Source organism: Tachyglossus aculeatus (assembly GCF_015852505.1).
Source record: "Tachyglossus aculeatus isolate mTacAcu1 chromosome 12 unlocalized genomic scaffold, mTacAcu1.pri SUPER_6_unloc_1, whole genome shotgun sequence".
In the NCBI taxonomy this organism is placed as follows: domain Eukaryota; kingdom Metazoa; phylum Chordata; class Mammalia; order Monotremata; family Tachyglossidae; genus Tachyglossus; species Tachyglossus aculeatus.
Window position 1 is genome coordinate 1,712,501 of NW_024044828.1, and position 18,624 is coordinate 1,731,124.

General features: G+C 47.2%; 2 protein-coding genes across 4 annotated transcripts in view; one reads left to right on the forward strand and one right to left on the reverse strand.

Annotated features, from left to right (window-relative positions):
• The window catches only part of COG5 (component of oligomeric golgi complex 5), a 303,390-nt gene that overhangs the window by 92,615 nt on the left and 192,151 nt on the right, over positions 1 to 18,624 (forward strand). The gene's annotated exons all lie outside the window — the stretch shown is intronic.
• GPR22 (G protein-coupled receptor 22) lies at positions 2,335 to 6,703 on the reverse strand. Of its 2 annotated transcripts, none has more exons than XM_038741035.1 (2): positions 6,521 to 6,703; positions 2,335 to 3,951 (listed from the first exon to the last, which is right to left on the reverse strand). In XM_038741035.1, the coding sequence occupies exon 2, from the start codon at positions 3,924 to 3,926 to the stop codon at positions 2,628 to 2,630; it is 1,299 nt and encodes a 432-aa protein (XP_038596963.1). In that variant the 5' UTR covers positions 3,927 to 3,951; positions 6,521 to 6,703; the 3' UTR covers positions 2,335 to 2,627. The 2 variants fall into 2 exon arrangements, with proteins under 2 accessions (XP_038596963.1, XP_038596962.1); XM_038741034.1 differs by having other exon boundaries at positions 5,709 to 6,613.

Sequence of the window (18,624 nt, forward strand, 5' to 3'; positions counted from 1 at the left end):
CCTGAATGCTTTGAACAATCAATCAATCAATCATATTTATTGAGCGCTTACTGTGTGCAGAGCACTGTACTAAGCGCTTGGGAAGTCCAAGTTGGCAACATCTAGAGGCAGTCCCTACCCGACAGTGGGCTCACAGTCTAAAAGGGGGAGACAGAGAACAAAACCAAACATACTAACAAAATAAAATAAATAGAATAGATATGTACAGGTAAAATAAATAAATAGAGTAATAAATATGTACAAACATATATACATATATACGGGTGCTGTGGGGAAGGGAAGGAGGTAAGATGGGGGGATGGAGAGGGGGAGAGGAAGGAAGGGGCTCAGTCTGGGAAGTACTAACCGCTTGGGAAGTACAAGCTGGCAACATATACATAGTAAGTGCTTAATAAATGCCATTATTATTATTATTATTATTATTATTATTATTACAAGGTGATCAGGTTGTCCCACGTGGGGCTCACAGTCTTCATCCCCATTTTACAGATGAGGAAACTGAGGCCCAGAGAAGTGAAGTGACCTGCCCAAAGTCACACAGCTGACAGGCGGTAGAGCCGGGATTTGAACCCATGACCTCTGACTCCCAAGCCCGGGCTCTCTCCACTGAGCCACGCTGCTTCTGATACAGCGCTTGACATATAGGAAGCACTTAGCAAATACCGTAAAATCAAACAAAAACAAAATGGTTAAACAGTCGATCGTATTTATTGAGCGCTTACTGTGTGCAGAGCACTGTACTAAGCGCTTGGGAAGTAGAAGTTGGCAACATGGAAGTTAAGGTGAGACAAGCGGATGCAGGCGATAATAATAATTATAATAATAATAGTAATAATTGTGGTATCTGTTATGTACTTACTACGTGCCGGCCACTGTACTAAGCACTGGGGTAGATACAAGATAATCAGGTTAGAACCCGTCCCACTTAAGGCTCACAGACTTAATTCCCATTTTAAGAGAAGCAGTGGCTCAGTGGAAAGAACACGGGCTTTGGAGTCAGAGGTCATGGGTTCGAATCCCGGCTCTGCCACATGTCCGCTGTGTGACCTTGGTTAAGTCAGTTAACTTCTCGGAGCCTCAGTCCCCTCATCTGTAAAATGGGGATGCTGACTGTGAGCCCCACGCGGGACAACCTGATCACTTTGTATCCCCCCAGCGCTTAGAACAGTGCTTTGCGCATAGTAAGCGCTTAGCAAATGCCGTCATTATTTATTTATTTATTTTACAGATGAGGTAACTGAGGCCCAGAAAAGCAAAGTGACTCACCCACTGTCACACCGCAGACAAGCGGCAGAGCGGGGATTCGAACCCAGGCCCTTCAGGAGCAACTGGGCCACGTTGCTTCTCCACGTCAGCGGGAGAGCTTGTGACGAGTGCCCTCAGGCCGGGAAGCAGCGTGGCCCGGTGGAAAGAGTCAGAGGTCGTGGGTTCAAATCCCGGCTCTGTGTGACTTTGGCCAAGTCACTTCACTTCTCTGGGCCTCAGTGACCTCGTCTGTAAAATGGGGGTGAAGACTGTGAGCCCCCCGAGGGACAACCCGATCACCCTGTAACCTCCCCCAGCGCTCAGAACAGTGCTTTGCACACAGTAAGCGCTTAACAAGTGCCATCATTATTATTATTATTCTCTGGGCCTCACTTTCCTCATCTGTGAAATGGGGATGAAGACTGGGAGCCCCAAGTGGGACAACCTGTGATCCGGGCAGAGTTTTGGACGGGAGCGGTTGACAAATACCCACCAGTGGGTCTCACCCGCCCTGTATGTAGGGCCATCCTGCTCGATCCCCGGATCGTTTGATTTTCGGTCCCCAAACCCAGGGTAATTTCTGTGGCTCACAAAACATTTCCTTTTGGTTTCCTTTAGGCCTCCGCTTTTAGTGGAAATTGCCTTCCCGGCCATGTTGTCGTTAATCGAATTAAAAGGAGGCTTTTTTGGGTCAATGCAAGAACCGTTGCATTTTTCCCTTTAGGGGATCGGGCAGTCAGAAAACCGGTCGAGAAATCCGCCCGCCTTATTCGCATTTAACTCTGGAGAACGGAGGAAACCGGGCCTCGGGTTTTGGCGGAGAAGGGAGTGTGAATGGGTGCGTTCTCGTTTGTATTATTTTTAGCGCGTCTACTTAGTGAAGACATTCAATGTGTGAACGGCATGGAAAGTCACAGGTTATTTCTGCTCAGCTCGGCCTGTGGTTTTAATTTTAAATGGAAGTGCCTTTCAGGTTTTCCTCCGTTTACTGGGGAAGCAGTGCGTGGATGTCGTAGAAAGTGAATTAAAAAAAAAATACAAGTCATACAGATCCTAATTGAATTTTAAGCGTTTTAAGGCTATTTATTATTCTTTTTTTTTTTTTTTAGAAAATATGACTTACACGAATAACTATCTTCTGGTGGCCGAATACTGACAAAATATACACGTGATGTAACCTCCGTAAACTGCCATGCAACAAACACGTTACGTAATGAAGGAATTGACTATATAAGAGCTAATTTAGTTGAGATTTATAGTGAAATTTACAATATGTCCAATACCTTAAAAAAGTTTTCCTCATCTGGCAGTAAATTTCTCCCCCCCCCCCACCCAATTTGTTCGTATTGTTTTCCTCCCGGGATGTGGCCAGAACTCCTTTCCTAGTCTGTGACAACCTGAGGGACTAAGCATTTCTCTCTGACTTCACTGTCTTCAAAGGTGATCTTTTTGTTTCTCTTCGGGTCTATCCACGAGTTGTGTATGACGGCGTTATTGGGCGTGGGGTCCGCCTCCACGATGGAAACAACTCGCTTTTTCATTTTGCTCTTCAGGACCTTTTGGAATTTTTGCCTAGTGAACGCGTACAGAAGAGGGTGAAATATGGTGGTCCCATAGGCCATGACTAGAAAGCACAACCTCAGCTTTACTAAAAGGTCACTTGGGCCCAAACACAAAATGGTGGTGTTTAAAACAGAAATCGGCGTCCAGCAGAGCAGAAACGTTGAGATAATCAACAGGGACATTCTGAAGACTCTCTTTTGCCTTTCCCGTCGCTCCCGGTGCCGTTTGACAGCTCTCCGCAGGGCGATTATGACCGAAACCGAAGTTCTTACCCCAAAGACGACGTTCCGCCCGCCACTGCCCTGCGACACCTCCGTGGTCTCGTGCGTGGTCAGGGAGATGGTCTTTTTCTGCCTCGCCTTCTTCTTCGGCCCCGTGGAAAACCGCGTGCCTATGCGGATGTTCAGGGCCTGGAGGATCTTGGTGTAGGTGATGAGCATGACCACGACGGTGAAGAAGAAGATCGGAATCTGCACCAGAAGGTGGTAGTACATTCCGAGTCCGGTGTGGTACTCGTTGGGGCCGACGCACAGGAGCGTCTTGTTCTCCCAGGTGCTCTCGCTCTGGTGGCTGAAAAAGTGGACCTCGATGAAGGGAATCAGGAAGGAGAAGAACGAGACGATCCATATCGAGGTCATCAGTGCCACCGCCCGCCCCATGGTCAGGACCCTGTTGGCGGGTTTGACGGAGATGTCGTACCGGTCCAGAGTGATGGCAAAGACGTTGATCGCCGTGGAGACGCTCGCGAAGGATACGCAAGCCTCGTGGAAGCAGCAGATGAGAGCCGTGTTACTCTCCAGCGAGAGCAGAAGGATAACTATAGTTAGAGGGATACAGCCCACGCAGATGATTACATCCAGTACGTGGAGATTCATGGTGATAATGTTACTGACAGAGTTGATCAGGTTGGATTTCATGCAGTAGAGTACCAGTACGGTGAGGTTGCTGCCAAGTCCCAGCACGATTTCTAACGTGAGAAATCCGGTGAGAGACACTTGGAAGCTTAATGGATATGAGAGTGGTCGGTACATATTGCTGTCGAGGTCCCCGGTGTCATCTCGAACTGTAATGTTAGGCTCGGACTGCATGTTGACCTCCGGAACTGGGGAGAGACACATTCTTTTGGAGCGGCGGGGCTTTGTCCTAGAAGGCGAGAGAAAATAAACTGGTTGATTTTGACGCGTTTCACGATCGGGAGAAATACGTTAGCCGGTGCGGTGGTTTCCCGTCAGAGTCTAGTGGGTTCCGGGCGCGTTTGAATAAAAGTAGGAGCTTTGAAGGGAACATTTACGATGGGCAAAACCATGACCCCGTACAATCGGGACGGGCGCCGTGCTGGGGAAAGACGACCGCCGTCCGGATCTCTCCCGTGTCCCGCAAGGTTGCTTAGGGAGGAAGGGCGTTCCTCGCGGGGAGCTGGGCTGTGGGGGGGGCTTTTCAGAGAGAGGTGACAAGGGGTTTATTTCCAAATAATCGGGAAATAATCTTTCCTCAAAGGGAAAGCCTATTTTTGGCCTGCGGAAATGAACCCCCTCAAATCAAGACATTTTAATTCCCATTCCGACGCGATCGAGTTGCCCTCTTCTTTACATATTAGACATATTTGTGGATGAGTGGGTCGAAATATTTGCCATCTTAACATACGCCAACAGAAGTAGTCTAAGGTGTAAAATGTGAGTGACCGATACGTGTATCAAGATTTCAAAATCATAGGCGCGTAGCTGGGACGTGATCCTAAAAACAGAGATGGGCCGGTGGGGCTTTAGTTTGTAAAATCCCTTCTTGTCTGAGGATTTAGCTTCCCAAGTTGGGAGCTCTTCATTGGAAAACAAGAACTCTATTCCTACTGGCACCGTGAAAATGGATAGTCCGTTAAAGAAGGGAGTGATGTGAAAGACCTCAGTAAATTGACCTTGGTAAGGTAAAGTCTGCTGATAAAAAGAAAAGTCACATTGAGCCAAAAGGGTCACGAAATGAAATGATGTCAATCAATCCTTCAGCTCTCTGATGTATCTTAGGGCCGCACCCTCTCTTATTTCGTTCTGCCGGCGAGTTGAAATGTAACTACGAGCATTCAGATCCTACGTGTTTCAAATAATACTCGAAATATAGGTTCACTTAGAGTAAAACCGTAAAGTTCGGGGGGAAGAGCCGGGTCGAAGGGCATCTCGCCGGCGGGGGGGATTTTTTGGAAATGTGAAATCGTCTGGGGCGTGGTCTTTGAACGGCCGGGCTAAATATAGGAAGAAGAGAGAAGTTCACACTGGTGCTAATTCAAACAGCTATGTATTGGAGTGTTATCTGAAGTGGCTGAGCAGTAGCTCAGTGTAAGCTGTGACTTTTTCCTTCTGTCTTCTTTCTGAGCAGACGTTAGGCGTAGATTGAAATAGACCCACGCTATATCGTCCGTCATTTGATGGCGTTTGAAATCGAATGGTTCAAGTGATAGGATGCCTGTCTGAATTCTGAAGTGCTCAAGGAAGCTCTCCACATTCATCTTAACTTTGTACCTCCGGCAAGCTTATTTCAAGATACAGATTGCCTTTGTGCCTTTCGCGACCGCATTTCAGATAGGATTCTAAGTAAATGACGGTACCCAATAAAAGACACAGAATACTCTCCGTTCTCTGCGGGCCGTTCAAGCCCGAAAATGGTCAGGGGCATATATCAGTTCAAACGAGGAAAGGTCTGTACTGAAAGGGAAATCTTATGAATATGGACAAATTTAAACGTGGGCCAGGTTTTCGGAGCTGACGGACAAAGCATCGGGTCTCTCTGTCAGAGCAGTTGGGTTTTCAGTTAAATCAGAGCAGAAATGTCAAATTAAAAAGATCATTGAGAAAATATACCTCCCTTTGAGTCGTTAAACGGGGGATGAGAACATGCAGCTTCTGACCTACCTGGATTCTGTTGCCTCAAGGGCTTTTCAGCATACTACGGCAGCTTTTCATCATTGATACCTGATGACACTGACAGGTTTTGCACATAAATTTCCACCGGGAACCAGCAAAGCAGCTGTGTTCTTATTCGTGCCTCGTCGAATCCCTTTCATTTTCTTTCGCTCCAGCACTTCGGCAGCCAGATTTTGGTTTGGAAAAGGAGACTTATTTTCCCGGTGGTTGTCTAATAACCGAGTCGAGTGTACGGTACATGCGACTTGTGTTTGCTATGCTTTTAAAAGCCACCGGTACCAAACTTCCTTAAGAGACGTTAATTCTATTCCCCCTCGCCTGGCGGGGCAGGGTATTTTTATTTTCCAGGAGAGCTGAAAACAAAAATCTAGACAGCCGATTTCTGGCTTCGGAAATGTATTTAAGCATCCTTTTCTTACAGCCGTGCATATGTTTTTATAGTACTCCTGCTCCTCAGCTTGGAGTGCTGTCTTTGTCACATAAGTTGCATTACACTGTAAAATCCAGTTCATGTGCTTTTTGAGAGAAACCATCTGCCATTTAATTGGGTTTATTTTCATTAAAGGAAGATACATAAAGGGTCATAAAATGCAGAGGAAAAAATAGCCATTAGTCATTGTGACAATTGATACGAATAACTTAATATGCAGGGCTGAAAAAGCCTGATAGAGCTTCCTTTAACTCGCCGGTGAAGGAAACGCATTCTCCTTTTGGAAATTCCTGTTTTCATGGTTTCTTCATGAACCGGTAGTTTCCATCATACTGGAATGAAATATAAATTCCTTAAAAAAAATGCTCACCATTTTCTTTCCGGGTATGTAACTACTGCATTAATCTCCTTCCCGGGAAAATTGTATCCTAGGCCTTCTCCAAATATTGCCAGAGCACCTCGATCTGAAGCGGGGAGGGGGGAGGTTCCAAGTTTTCCTTTTAATTCCTTTATGCCTTTAGAAGTGTGAGGATATCCTGCAGTCCGTGGATCAGACGGCTAGAAAAGATGCCCAGTCAAGTGCATTCTTCACATCGTCAGTAGTAAAACGTAATTAGGTGCTGTGTGCCCTTGGGAGGAAGAAGAAGAAAAGGGTTAAAATAGATGGCTTCGGATAGCGGTTTTCAGCCCGTCGTCGACGGGTGACTTTAGGGCCGTGGACTCTGACCGTAGAGGAAATGCCCGCAGAATAGGAATGAACGAATGCACGGACCTTAAAAATGAGGCGAAACTTTCCCCTCTGTCTTGTGAAAATCCAGCTGATTGTATTTTCTGAGCACGTCAGTGCTGCCCGTGTTGCAAAATGAAACTTAACTTACGCACACGGGAGGCTTCCCTGTCAACTCCATCCTGCTCCCATTTTCTGCAAGCTCCCACGGATTTGCAGACTTGCAGGGTCTCGTGAACAGCTAATTCACTCTCCACGCTCTCGGGTCCCTTCCCCGTGATACATTTGCCAGCTGCTCTGAGGGGCGTTAATGCTCGCTTAATTATCTGCCCAAGTTTTATATCGTACTGGTTAGAGCAGCGCTTATGCCCAGGTAGGACCGATTTGCCCGGATGAATCCTCTGTATTGCCAATGCAGAGGAGGGCGTGCATATGAAATAGTTTTTCTCAAGTCCACCAGATCCCCTTGTGTACCCCAGCGTCAATTAAGCCAGTAAACGTTAAGAGGTTATGGAGCATATTTGATTTCGCCTCAAATCGTGGAAGTGGGTCGTCGGAAAGTATATCTGTACTCTTTTAAGGAGCGCGGACTCCCGAGACGATTAGGAAATCTGAACAGGTCTGAAGTAGCCTAAGAGCTGCAGTCTTTGTGTTAAACATTAAATGTCTTTCTAATCGAATGGTGCCTCTCTTAAAATTTCATCTTCAAGCAAGTTTTTTCAATGGGAAAAAAAAATCAAGCAATACCGACTCAAAGGACAGGCAAAATTAACCCGGAGCAAACTCTCCAAATTTAATCTGGACTCAGACCGTTTTCCAAAGTAATTTGGCCAGACCCTGCCTCTGCTGTTCCCGAGAGCTGCTCAGCGTAGAAATCAAGAAACACAGCTTACCTGCTCTGAAGATTCGATCCGTTCGTGATGTAGTTGAAGCATTTCCAGCTGGGACGGATTTCATTCCGTTCACTTGTCAGCAGACTGTATAGGGAAGAGGGTCGTGAGCATCTGTTCGGAAAACGACCTCGGCGAAAATACGGCCCTGGACCTTGCCATTGTTCCCGCGGGACCGCCGAAACGTACGGAGCCTGTGCAGCGTGCGGGATGCTGCAGACTTTCACTGCTCCTTCTGGGCAATCAATAACGTGGCTGAAAATGCATAATGAAAGTCATTTAGCATGCCGAAGCCTCCTGGTCTCCGGGGACGGCGTTTCGAGTCAGGCTTTCGGAGGAGGAACAGCCGTGCTGCTCGGAGGAAAGCTCGGGCTGGGGGGGCGAGTGCAGAATGACAGGCTACCTTGTGGCTCCTCACTGCAGAGAGATGCAGTGCATTCACTCATTTTGATTGGCCAGTTGTATTGGGCTTAAACTGAGCTTCATATGTATAGGAGTGACTCCCTCATCCCCCCCTCCCTCCCAATCCTCCCCCGCCCCTTCATCTGTAAGGAAGCTTTCAATAGAGAGTACATTTCTCAGCGGATTCCATACCGTCCTTGAGTAGGTTGTGCGTGGCAGAATTGATTTTGTGTTCCATCAACTCATTTTTCCCTTAATGCAAGTGGGCCGCCCCCGGCGAAAACATCCGCGGGATGCCTCCCGTGGAGCGGAGACCCTTTCGAGCCCTTGGCGATTGCCCTGGAGAATGTCTTGGTAGAAGACCTCCCTCGATTTGAAATTCTCCGGTCCGTAACGAGAAGATTGCGGCACCTTCGCCGGGGACCGCGGTGAATTTCAGCCAGCGCGTTTGCATGCAGGTCGTCTGCCTCAGCGCGTGCAGAATTAGTAGACAGAAAGCGATATAATCAGAATTACCCGATGCCCTCCCAAGAATGCTAATCAGAGGACTTGGGGAATATTTTTCTCTAGCGTTAAATTGGTCGGGTCCGGCTCACCACACAGAAGATTTTGCGGGACCCCGTTTTCACCGTTCAGCAGTCGGAGAGCATACGCGTTTGTTTTCGGAGCAGTTGATCTGTTCTAAAATTGGCACTCGGCGGGTGACCGTTTTATGTGGAACACACTGGTCAGTTTCCAGCCCGCTTGCGATTAGGAGCTTCCAGCATGGAGCGGGAAATTTTAGTCAGGTGGTTTTTCTGAGTCCTTCGATGTTTACGGGGTAGTAGTAAAGGAAGGGCTTTTGCTCCCACGGGCTGACCCTGCCTTCCTAATCAGAGTGATATCTGGAAAATGTAGCCGGTCGGCGAAAGATATGCAGGTGGAATAAAACTAAAGCAAACAAAACAAATGAACTTTGGGCTTCAGGAATTATTTAAAACATCATGCGCCTGGCGGTGAGCGATGAATGGCCTAAATGGGTTTGTATTTTCAGGTGCCAAGGGGAAAATCCATCAAAACGTAATTATTATTTTCTCATATATCATTTAATATTTCCCAAGAAAGATGCTGCGAGGATCTTTTTACACCTCGGCGTGCTAAATTCCACTACCGTTACTTGTATGTATTTCAGAATATTAACAGTAGTTTGTATTCTCTCATACTGGTTCACCGCATGTTTGTCTTGGTAATATGCGGGTAGACTTATCTCTAATGGGCGTTCTTGCTCATCATCACTGTCTGTGGTATTCACTGAGCGCTTACTGTGTGCAGAGCACTGTACTGAGCGCTTGCAACAGAGTTGGTAGACGTGTTTTCTGCCCACGGTGAGCGGACAGAGAAACTTTTGAGAAAATATGCGGTGAAGCACCACTGGCTGCCCGTCGTTTCAAAATGCGGAGAACGTGGACGTGTTTAAAACGGAGGTTGTGATGTTTCCCACGTATTCGTACTTAGAAAGCTTGAAGGGATCGCCAGTGAACCGACCACCCGGTAAAATGCTTGGCGAGCGTCACGGCTCACGTTTAAAAAGGAAGGAGAGCTCTATAACATGACCTAGTGGATGGAGCACCGGCCTGAGAGTCAGAAGGTCATGGGTTCCAATCCCGGCCCCGCCACCTGTCCGCTCTGTGACCTTGGGCGGGCCACTTCATTTCTCTATAAAATGGTCAACTCATCTATAAATTGGGGATTAAGACCGTGAGCCCTGAGTGGGGCAGGGGCTGTGTCCAACCTGTATCTGCCCCAGCGCTTAGAACGATGCTTGGCACATTGGAAGCACTTAACAAATACCATAATCGTTATCATCATATAAATTGAAAATATTTGGGCATGGGTTGTAAAATTAATAATGGTAATTATAGTATTTGTTAAGCGCTTACTATGTGCCAAATACTGTTCTCAGCACCGGGGTAGATAGAAGGTGTCCATTCATTCACTTGTATTTATCGAGCGCTTACTGTGTGCACTCTACTAAGCGCTTGGAAAGTACGATTCGGCAACCGAGACAATCCCTACCCAACAACGGGCTCACCTAAGCACTGTTCTAAGTGCTGCATGCTGTTCTAAGCACTGGGGCTGATAGAAGGAATCCCTGTTTCCCCGGGGCGCACAGCCTTAATCCCCATTTTCAGATGAGGCAACCGAGGCACAGGGAAGGAAAGTGACTTGTCCAAGGTCACACAGCAGGCAAGTGGCGGAGATGGGATTAAAACGCACGTCCTCTGACTCCTAAACCCACTCTCTTGCCACTAGGCCATGCCGCATGAGTGTCCCCCACTTTCAGCTGGAGAAATTGAGGCTTGAAAAGGTCCAGTGAGTTGAAGGGCAACCTCGAAGCCAGAGATAGGAGCGAGACTAGAACTCAGGACTCCCGATACCCGGTGAAGTGTTGCATCCACTAGATTTGGCTGTCTCCCCAGATGCATACCAAAATTCACCTCTTTGGGTTTTCCGGTCATTTTAGGACTTCATTTTGCGTCTAAGGAAAATGATAATAACGATAATGATGATGGCATTTGTTAAGTGCTTACTATGTGCCGAGCACTTTTCTAAGCGCTGGGGTAGATAACAAGGTCATCAGGTGGGGCTCACAGTCTTCATCCCCATTTTACAGATGAGGGAACTGAGGCACAGAGAAGTCAAGGGACTTGCCCAGAGTCCCACAGCTGGTCAGTGGCAGAGCCAGGATTAGAACCCACGACCTCCGACTCCCAAGCCCGGGCTCTTTCCACTGAGCCACGCTGCCTAGGTGCCCGTGATGGTTTTGGCATTTCCTCGTTTGCTGTGCCATTTGTTCAGTGCTTACGGAGTTCAAAGCACTGGACTCAATGCTGGGGAAAAAGTACAGGGATATCGATTTGGAAATAGCCCCTGGCCTACAGGGAGCTCACCGCCTATATTATGGTCCAACCTGTACTTCCCAAGCGCTTAGTACAGTGCTCTGCACACAGTAAGCGCTCAAAAAACACAAATTGAATGAATGAATGGTGGGGAAGAGGCATGAGAGAGAAAGAGAGAGTGAGGGAAAACAGAGAAAGAATAGCACGGTAAATAAATTCAGCTGAAAAAAAATCCAAAAAAGGGCACAAACCCCCAAAACAAGAAAAGCCAACCATCACTGCTTGGAAGGAGATTTCTTTCACCGGGGCCACGCTGTCCCGCGCACGCAGAACGGTTCTCTGCCTACGGGCGACATTCACTAATCAGCATTGATCTATTGGCAGCGGATCTCCGAGCAATGATGGTGGGGAAGAGGGAGGCCCTGGAGTCAGGGGCCGGTGTGGCTCTCAATTTTTGTTGGAAAAAAAGGAGATGTGGTGTAAATGGAAAAAGAACTCGTCGGAAGAGGATATGGGAGGAGACATCTATTCACCGCCCTTTCCCGTCAGCGAAAGCAAATTGGCGGTGGCCACCCTTTTCGCTTGTTTACGTAGATTTGTTTCCTATTTTCTTTTCTGCGAAACGTTCCAGTCACACATGCGGTCTGCTAAATGGGAGAGTTCAATTATTTTTAACCAGACACGGCCCGTTTCTCAGGGAGCTGAGTAAGCCTTTGATTTTAGACTGTGAGCCCACTGTTGGGTAGGGACTGTCTCTATATGTTGCCAATTTGTACTTCCCAAGTGCTTAGTACAGTGCTCTGCACATAGTAAGCGCTCAATAAATACGATTGATGATGATGATGATTTGCGGCCTTCCCAGACTGAGCCCCCTCCTTCCTCTCCCCCTCTCCATCTCCGCCGCCTTACCTCCTTCCCTTCCCCACAGCACCTGTATATATGTATATATGTTTGTACGTATTTATTTCTCTATTTTACTTGTACATATTTATTCTATTTATTTTAATCTGTTAATATGTTTTGTTCTCTGTCTCCCCCTTCTAGACTGTGAGCCCACTCTTGGGTAGGGACCGTCTCTATATGTTGCCAACTTGTACTTCCCAAGCGCTTAGCACAGTGCCCTGCACACAGTAAGCGCTCAATAAATACGACTGAATGAACGAATTTGAACAAAGGAATGTTCGAAATGAATTAGGATTCAGATTTTATTTATTCACTAACAGAAACTGATCCGTTAAGGATACCAAATCAAACAGGCCAGCCCAAGACAACGTACAAAATAAGGTTCCTATGGAAACACAGGCATTGACACTGGTATTCCGAACACAGCTAATCTGCAGTCATTTCGGGAATTTTGAATACTAGTCGAGAAGTTTGGTGACCAAAGATCCTTCGGCCAGTGCTGGTTTCCTCTTCTCAGTTCAGCTCTCTAGACTGTAAGGTTGTTGTGGATCGGGAATGTGTCTGTTTATTGTTATAGTGTACTCTCCCAAACGCGTGGTACAGTGCTCTTCATGCAGTAAGCGCTCCATAAATACCACTGAATGGCTGAACGAACTGTCGGAAGAACAGGGTTGCAACTGAATCTTCCCAATTGAGTTGGGTCAGCTGAAGAACCAACTTGCCCTCCCGAAAGCCACGGTCTCTTGGACATTTTTAGATGCACAGCTCCTTACGTGCTCCAGACCCTCTGTCGGGGTTTTGAGCGAAGCCGATATTGGGAGGTTTCCTGTCGTGTGGTTAAAATTGAGTCTTTTGCTCACCTTCTCTCAGCGGCCATAGATGCTTTCTCAACTTTCGTAAGGCAAGGATTGCATCTCTTGCGCACCTTCTCTCAGCAGTCATAGATGCTTTCTCAACTTTTTTAAGGCAAGGAGGATTGCATCTGTCCCTCTCCGCCTGCCACGAAATAGCCACGATGAAACGGCGATTCCCGAGCTCTCAGTTTCCGGATCAGTTCGTCCAGCGCTTCTCCTGGGTCTTTTGGGGCCGAGGGGTAAGGATGAAGCCTATGCAAAACCAGAACTAATGGCGGTGAGAAGGGCGGGCCTCATTTTAACAGATTGAGTGCTTAGAATCATCGTCATCATCAATCGTATTGAGCGCTTACTGTGTGCAGAGCACTGTACTAAGCGCTTGGGAAGTACAAGTTGGCAACATATAGAGACAGTCCCTACCCAATAGTGGGCTCACAGTCTAAAAGAGAATGAGACTGCAGACTTCTGAACTAGAAGCTTCTTGTGAACAGGGAGCATGTCGACCACCTCTGTATTGTGCCCTCCCAAATGCTTAATAATAATAATAATAATAATGTTATTTGTTAAGCGCTCACAATGAAGACTGTGAGCCCCCCATGGGACAACCTGATCACCTTGTTAACCTCCCCAGCACTTAGAACAGTGCTTTGCATGTAGTAAGCGCTTAATAAATGCTATCATTATTATTATTATCATTATTATTATTATTATTACGTGCCGAGCACTGAGGTAGATACAAGGTAATCAGGTTGTCCCACGTGGGGCTCACAGACTCAATCCCCATTTTACAGATGAGGGAACCGAGGCACCGAGAACTGAAGTGACTTCAGTCATTCCATCAATCAATCGTATTTATTGAGCGCTTACTGTGTGCAGAGCACTGTACTAAGCGCTTGGGAAGTACAAGTTGGCAACACATAGAGACAGTCCCTACCCAACAGTGGGCTCACAGTCTAGAAGGGGGAGACAGAGAACAAAACCAAACATATTAACAAAATAAAATAAATAGAATAGATATGTACAAGTAAAATAAATAGAGTAATAATTATGTACAAACATATATACAGGTGCTGTGGGGAAGGGAAGGAGGTAAGACGGGGTGGGGGGGGGACTTGCCCAAAGTCACACAGCTGATAAGTGGCGGGGGCCGGTATTAGAACCCATGACCTCGGACTCCCAAGCCCGGGCTCTTTCCACCAAACCACGCTGCTTAGTACAGTGCCCTGCACCAAGTAAGCACTCAGGAAAGCTTGATTGATTGAATCACCTCAAATGCCCTTTCTCAGAGAAAACCATCTTCAACCTAATCTGTATCATCCTCACTAACAGGGGTGGGAGTAGTTGGGGCAGTTGACATTTACAGATAATCGATCCCCAAACCTCATCGGGGGTCTTGTAATTTCAGTGTTTTCCGTGACAGCCCTGGGGCCAGTCGATGGCAAAATCGGCCAGCTTGCCTTTCGTGTCCTTTCATTCCCCCCTGCTCTGGCCCGGTTACCGAGGCAAGCGGAGGGATGGAAAATGCGGTGAAACCCAGTAAACGAAGAGGCCCCGGTTAAACCTTGAGTCAGCTCGCTCTAGCCAGGTGGGCCCCGTAATCTAAAGCGGGGGGAGCCATAAGAATTTTTAATTTAACCTGTGCCGAAGGGTGGTTTTTAATCAGTCCCCCTCGGTCATTTCAATTTGCACTTCCATCTGTGCATTTGTTTGTCTTTCATGGTCATTGACTGTGTGGGGCCTATCACTTGGGTCGCGTGCCTTATCGCCACTTCCTCCGCCCGGCCGTTTGGGCGGTCTCATCCTCATCATCATCAATCGTATTTATTGAGCGCTTACTCTGTGCAGAGCACTGTACTAAGCGCTTGGGTAGTACAAGTTGGCAACATATAGAGCCAGTCCCTACCCAACAGTGGGCTCACAGTCTAAAACTGTTAGTATGTTTGGTTTTGTTCTCTGTCTCCCCCTTTTAGACTGTGAGCCCACTGTTGGGTAGGGACCGTCTCTCTATGTTGCCAGTTTGTACTTCCCAAGCGCTTAGTACAGTGCTCTGCACATAGTAAGCGCTCAATAAATACGATTGATGATGATGATGAAAGGGGACTGAAGGTCTCAACTGGCCTTCCCTTCTGGAACAGACCTCGGTTCCCATTTTCTCCCCGGCATTTATTCCCACAAGGGGTTTGGCGTGTTTCGGACCTCCTCAGAACGCATCACCTGCCCCCCTAGTCGTCTTAGAATGGTTAACATCTTTAAATGAGGCCCGAGTCCTCGAGACCGTAAACGGGGTGGGTTGGGATCGGGTCTGCCGGGGCGGGTAGAGAGGCAGCGTGGCTCAGTGGCAAGATCCCGGGCTTGGGAGTCAGGTCGTGGGTTCGAATCCCGGCTCCGCCGCTTATCAGTTGTGACTCTGGACAAGTCGCTTAATTTCTCTGTGTCTGTTACCCCATCTGTAAAATGGGGATTAAGACGGAGCCCCGCATGGGACAACGTGATTACCTTGTATCTACCCCAGTGCTTAGAACAGTGCTTGGCACATAGTAGAGGATACCGCTGTTACTTAGCTCTGTACCCCTTAATTACTTTGTTACTCAATTCAGCTCCACAGCACTTACGCAAATATTCCCCCACATCTAATTTGCAATCTATAATGCGAGACTGCAGAGAAGGAGAGCGGTCAGGAACCCATGTCCTCTGACTCGAAAGCCCAGGCTCTTGCCCCTGGGCCATGCTGCTGCCCCTGAATCTTTCCATTTTTAAAGGCCTGCAAATATCCATTCTTACCTCTATCAGAGACTGAGCTATTGAAAAAGTATATTAAGATTCCTAAAGCATCCGCTCTTCAAGAGGCCTTCCCTGTCTAAGCCCTCATTTCAGCTCCGTACATGTTTTGTTTTGTTGTCCGTCTCCCCCTTCTAGACTGTGAGCCCGTTGTTGGGTAGGGACCATCTCTATATGTTGCCAACTTGTATTTCCCAAGCGCTTACTACAGTGCTCTGCACACAGTAAGCGCTCAATAAATACAATTGAATGAATGAATGAATGAATATAGCTTTAATTCTATTTGTTCTGACGATTTTGACACAGCAGACATCTGGGGGAGGCGGGATTTGAACCCACGACCTCTGACTCCCAAGCCCGCGCTCTTTCCACTGAGCCACACTGCTTCTCCAAAATCTCGGCTCCTCTGCTTGTCAGCGGTGTGACTTTGGGCAAGTCACTTCACTTCTCTGGGCCTCAGTTCCCTCATCTGTAAAATGGGGATTAAGACTGTGAGCTCCCCGTGGGACAACCTGATCACCTTGTAACCTCCCCAGTGCTTAGAGTAGTGCTTTGCACACAGTAAGCGGTTAATTAATGCCATTAAAAAAAAATGTTTGGGAGAGTGTAGTGTAACAGGTTTGGTGGACACGCTCCCTGCCCACAAGGAGTTTACAGTCTAGAGGGGAAGTCACAATAAAATGAATTGTGGATATGTACATAAGTGCTGTGGGGCTGAGCGTTGCGGGGTGGGGATATCAAGCGCTTAAAATGTGCACAGAAGAGAGGAGGAGTAAGGGAAATGTGAACTTTAGTCACATTTTTAAGGAAGTTTTGAAAGCACGGGGAGTGGTGGTCTGTCAGATACAGAGAGGTAGGGAGGTCCAGACCGGAGGGAGAATGTGAGAAAGGGTGAGATTGAGGTACAGTGAGTAGGTTGGAGTTCGAGGAGTGAAGTGGGCAGGGTGGATTGTAGTAGGAAATTGTGTAGGATGGGGAGAGCTGATTGAGCGCCCTAAAACAGACGATAAGGAGTTTCTGTTGGATGCGGAGGTGAGTGGCGCGGGGAGACTTGGACCGAACGCTTTTCCGAACAATTATTCGGACAGCAGAGTGAAGGAAGGACTGGAGAGGGGAGAGACGGAAGGCCGATGTAGTTGTCACGATAGGATATGATTAGGGTCGGGATCAGCGGAGTAGCATTTTGGATGGAGATGAAAGTGCAGATGTCAGGGATGTCTTGAAGGTCGAATCGACAGGTTTCATTCATTCATTCAATTGTATTTATTGAGCGCTTACTGTGTGCAAAGCACTGGCAGGTTGAGTATGTGGGTCGGGCGTGAGAGATGAGTCGAGGGCATAGGCAGCATGTCAGATGGTAGTGATGTTGTCTACAGCGATTGGAAAGACAGAGAGAGGACAGGATTTGGGAGGGAAGATGGATCTTGACATCAGTCAGTCGTACTTATTGAGAGCTTACCATGTGCAGAGCACTGTACTAAGTGCTCAAAATCCAAGGACGTGTTTCTGGTGGTATTTTCCCCAATCGTAGCCGCCCGCGACCACCAACGCAGAGGCCACGGAAGGCTGTCGGAAAGGGTTGCGCTTCCAGAAGGGAGAGGCTGGTTCTCCTTGCGTGGCTCAGTGGAAAGAGCCCGGGCTTTGGAGTCAGAGGTCACGGGTTCAAATCCTGACTCCACCACTTGTCAGCTGTGTGACTTTGGGCAAGTCACTTCCCTTCTCTGTGCCTGCTACCTCCTCTGTAAAATGGGGATTAAAACTGTGAGCCCCCCGGGGGACAACCTGATCACCTTGTAACCTCCCCAGTGCTTTGCACATAGTAAGCACTTAAGAAATACCATCATTATCATTATGATTATCAACTGGAAAGTTTAGCCTTCTTGGCTTTCGGGTCCTCACCGTGGGCTAAGCATTGCGCTCCCGCCGGGGCGACTGAGATTTCGGGTTTTCCCTGAGGTCTGGGTGGTTTTGAAACCTGACCGTGTGTTTAAAAATCAACCAAGGAGTTTTACCTGAAGGAAAACTGCGGAGTAGGAAAACAAGCAGGGTAAAAATAACCGTGGAGGGTACATGTAGCACAAAGTACATCTCAAATCCAGTGTTTTTGAAACCTGACTGTGTGTTTAAAAATCAGCCAAGGAGTTTTACCTGAAGGAAAGTTGTGGAGTAGGAAAACAAGCTGGGTAAAAATAACCGTGGAGAGTACATGTAGCACAAAGTACATCTCAAATCCATCTGTTGATCCTTAGCGTGAGTGCTGCGATCTGACGTGTAGTCGGCTGCAATATCCATTCAACAGCTGAGAGGCTGTTCAAGCGGACTTCCTGGGGGAAATAGTGAAAGGCAGGTGTTTGGAAAACCTCAGGTGCCGGTCCTGCGCACATAATATTAACTGTCCGGTCTCCTTTCAACCGTCTGTGAAATCATGGATTACACTTCGTCGTCTTTCCTGAAAAACAGTGCTTCGATCGCCGCTATTACCTAATGCTATGATAGTACGAGGGCCTAAACTTTTAAAGCTGGAATAAAAATCAAGTATTTCATCCCCGCGTGCATCACATTCAAATAGTTCTTTATTTGGGTTTATTTGCCATACGTACAGTGAAATTTCCCTTCAGATTACTTCACCTTGAAGCACAGAGATATTTTCTTTCATTCATTCATTCAGTTGCATTTATTGAGCGCTTACTGTGTGCAGAGCACTGTACTAAGCGCTTGGCAAGTACAATTCGGGAACATACGGAGACAGTCCCTACCCAACTTTTCATAGTAGTATACTTAAAATAGGTTTTTTTTGGGTCATCTTTTTATTTTTGTTTGTTTTTGTCATCGTTACATCCAGTTTCAACTGGCCCCGTTCCTTTTGGAAGCAGTAAGAGGGGGATTGATTGTCATTTAATAGTACAGTGCTCTGCACCCAGTAAGCGCTCAATACATGCGATTGAATGAATGAATTAATGAATGAACATATGTACTAGTCTATTTTATTTTGTTAATATGTTTTGTTGTGTTGTCCGTCTCCCCCTTCTAGACTGTGAGCC

Excerpts from the sequence above, each read along its gene's own strand:
- GPR22 (XM_038741035.1), bottom strand. The coding sequence starts at position 3,926 with ATGTGTCTCTCCCCAGTTCCGGAGGTCAACATGCAGTCCGAGCCTAAC.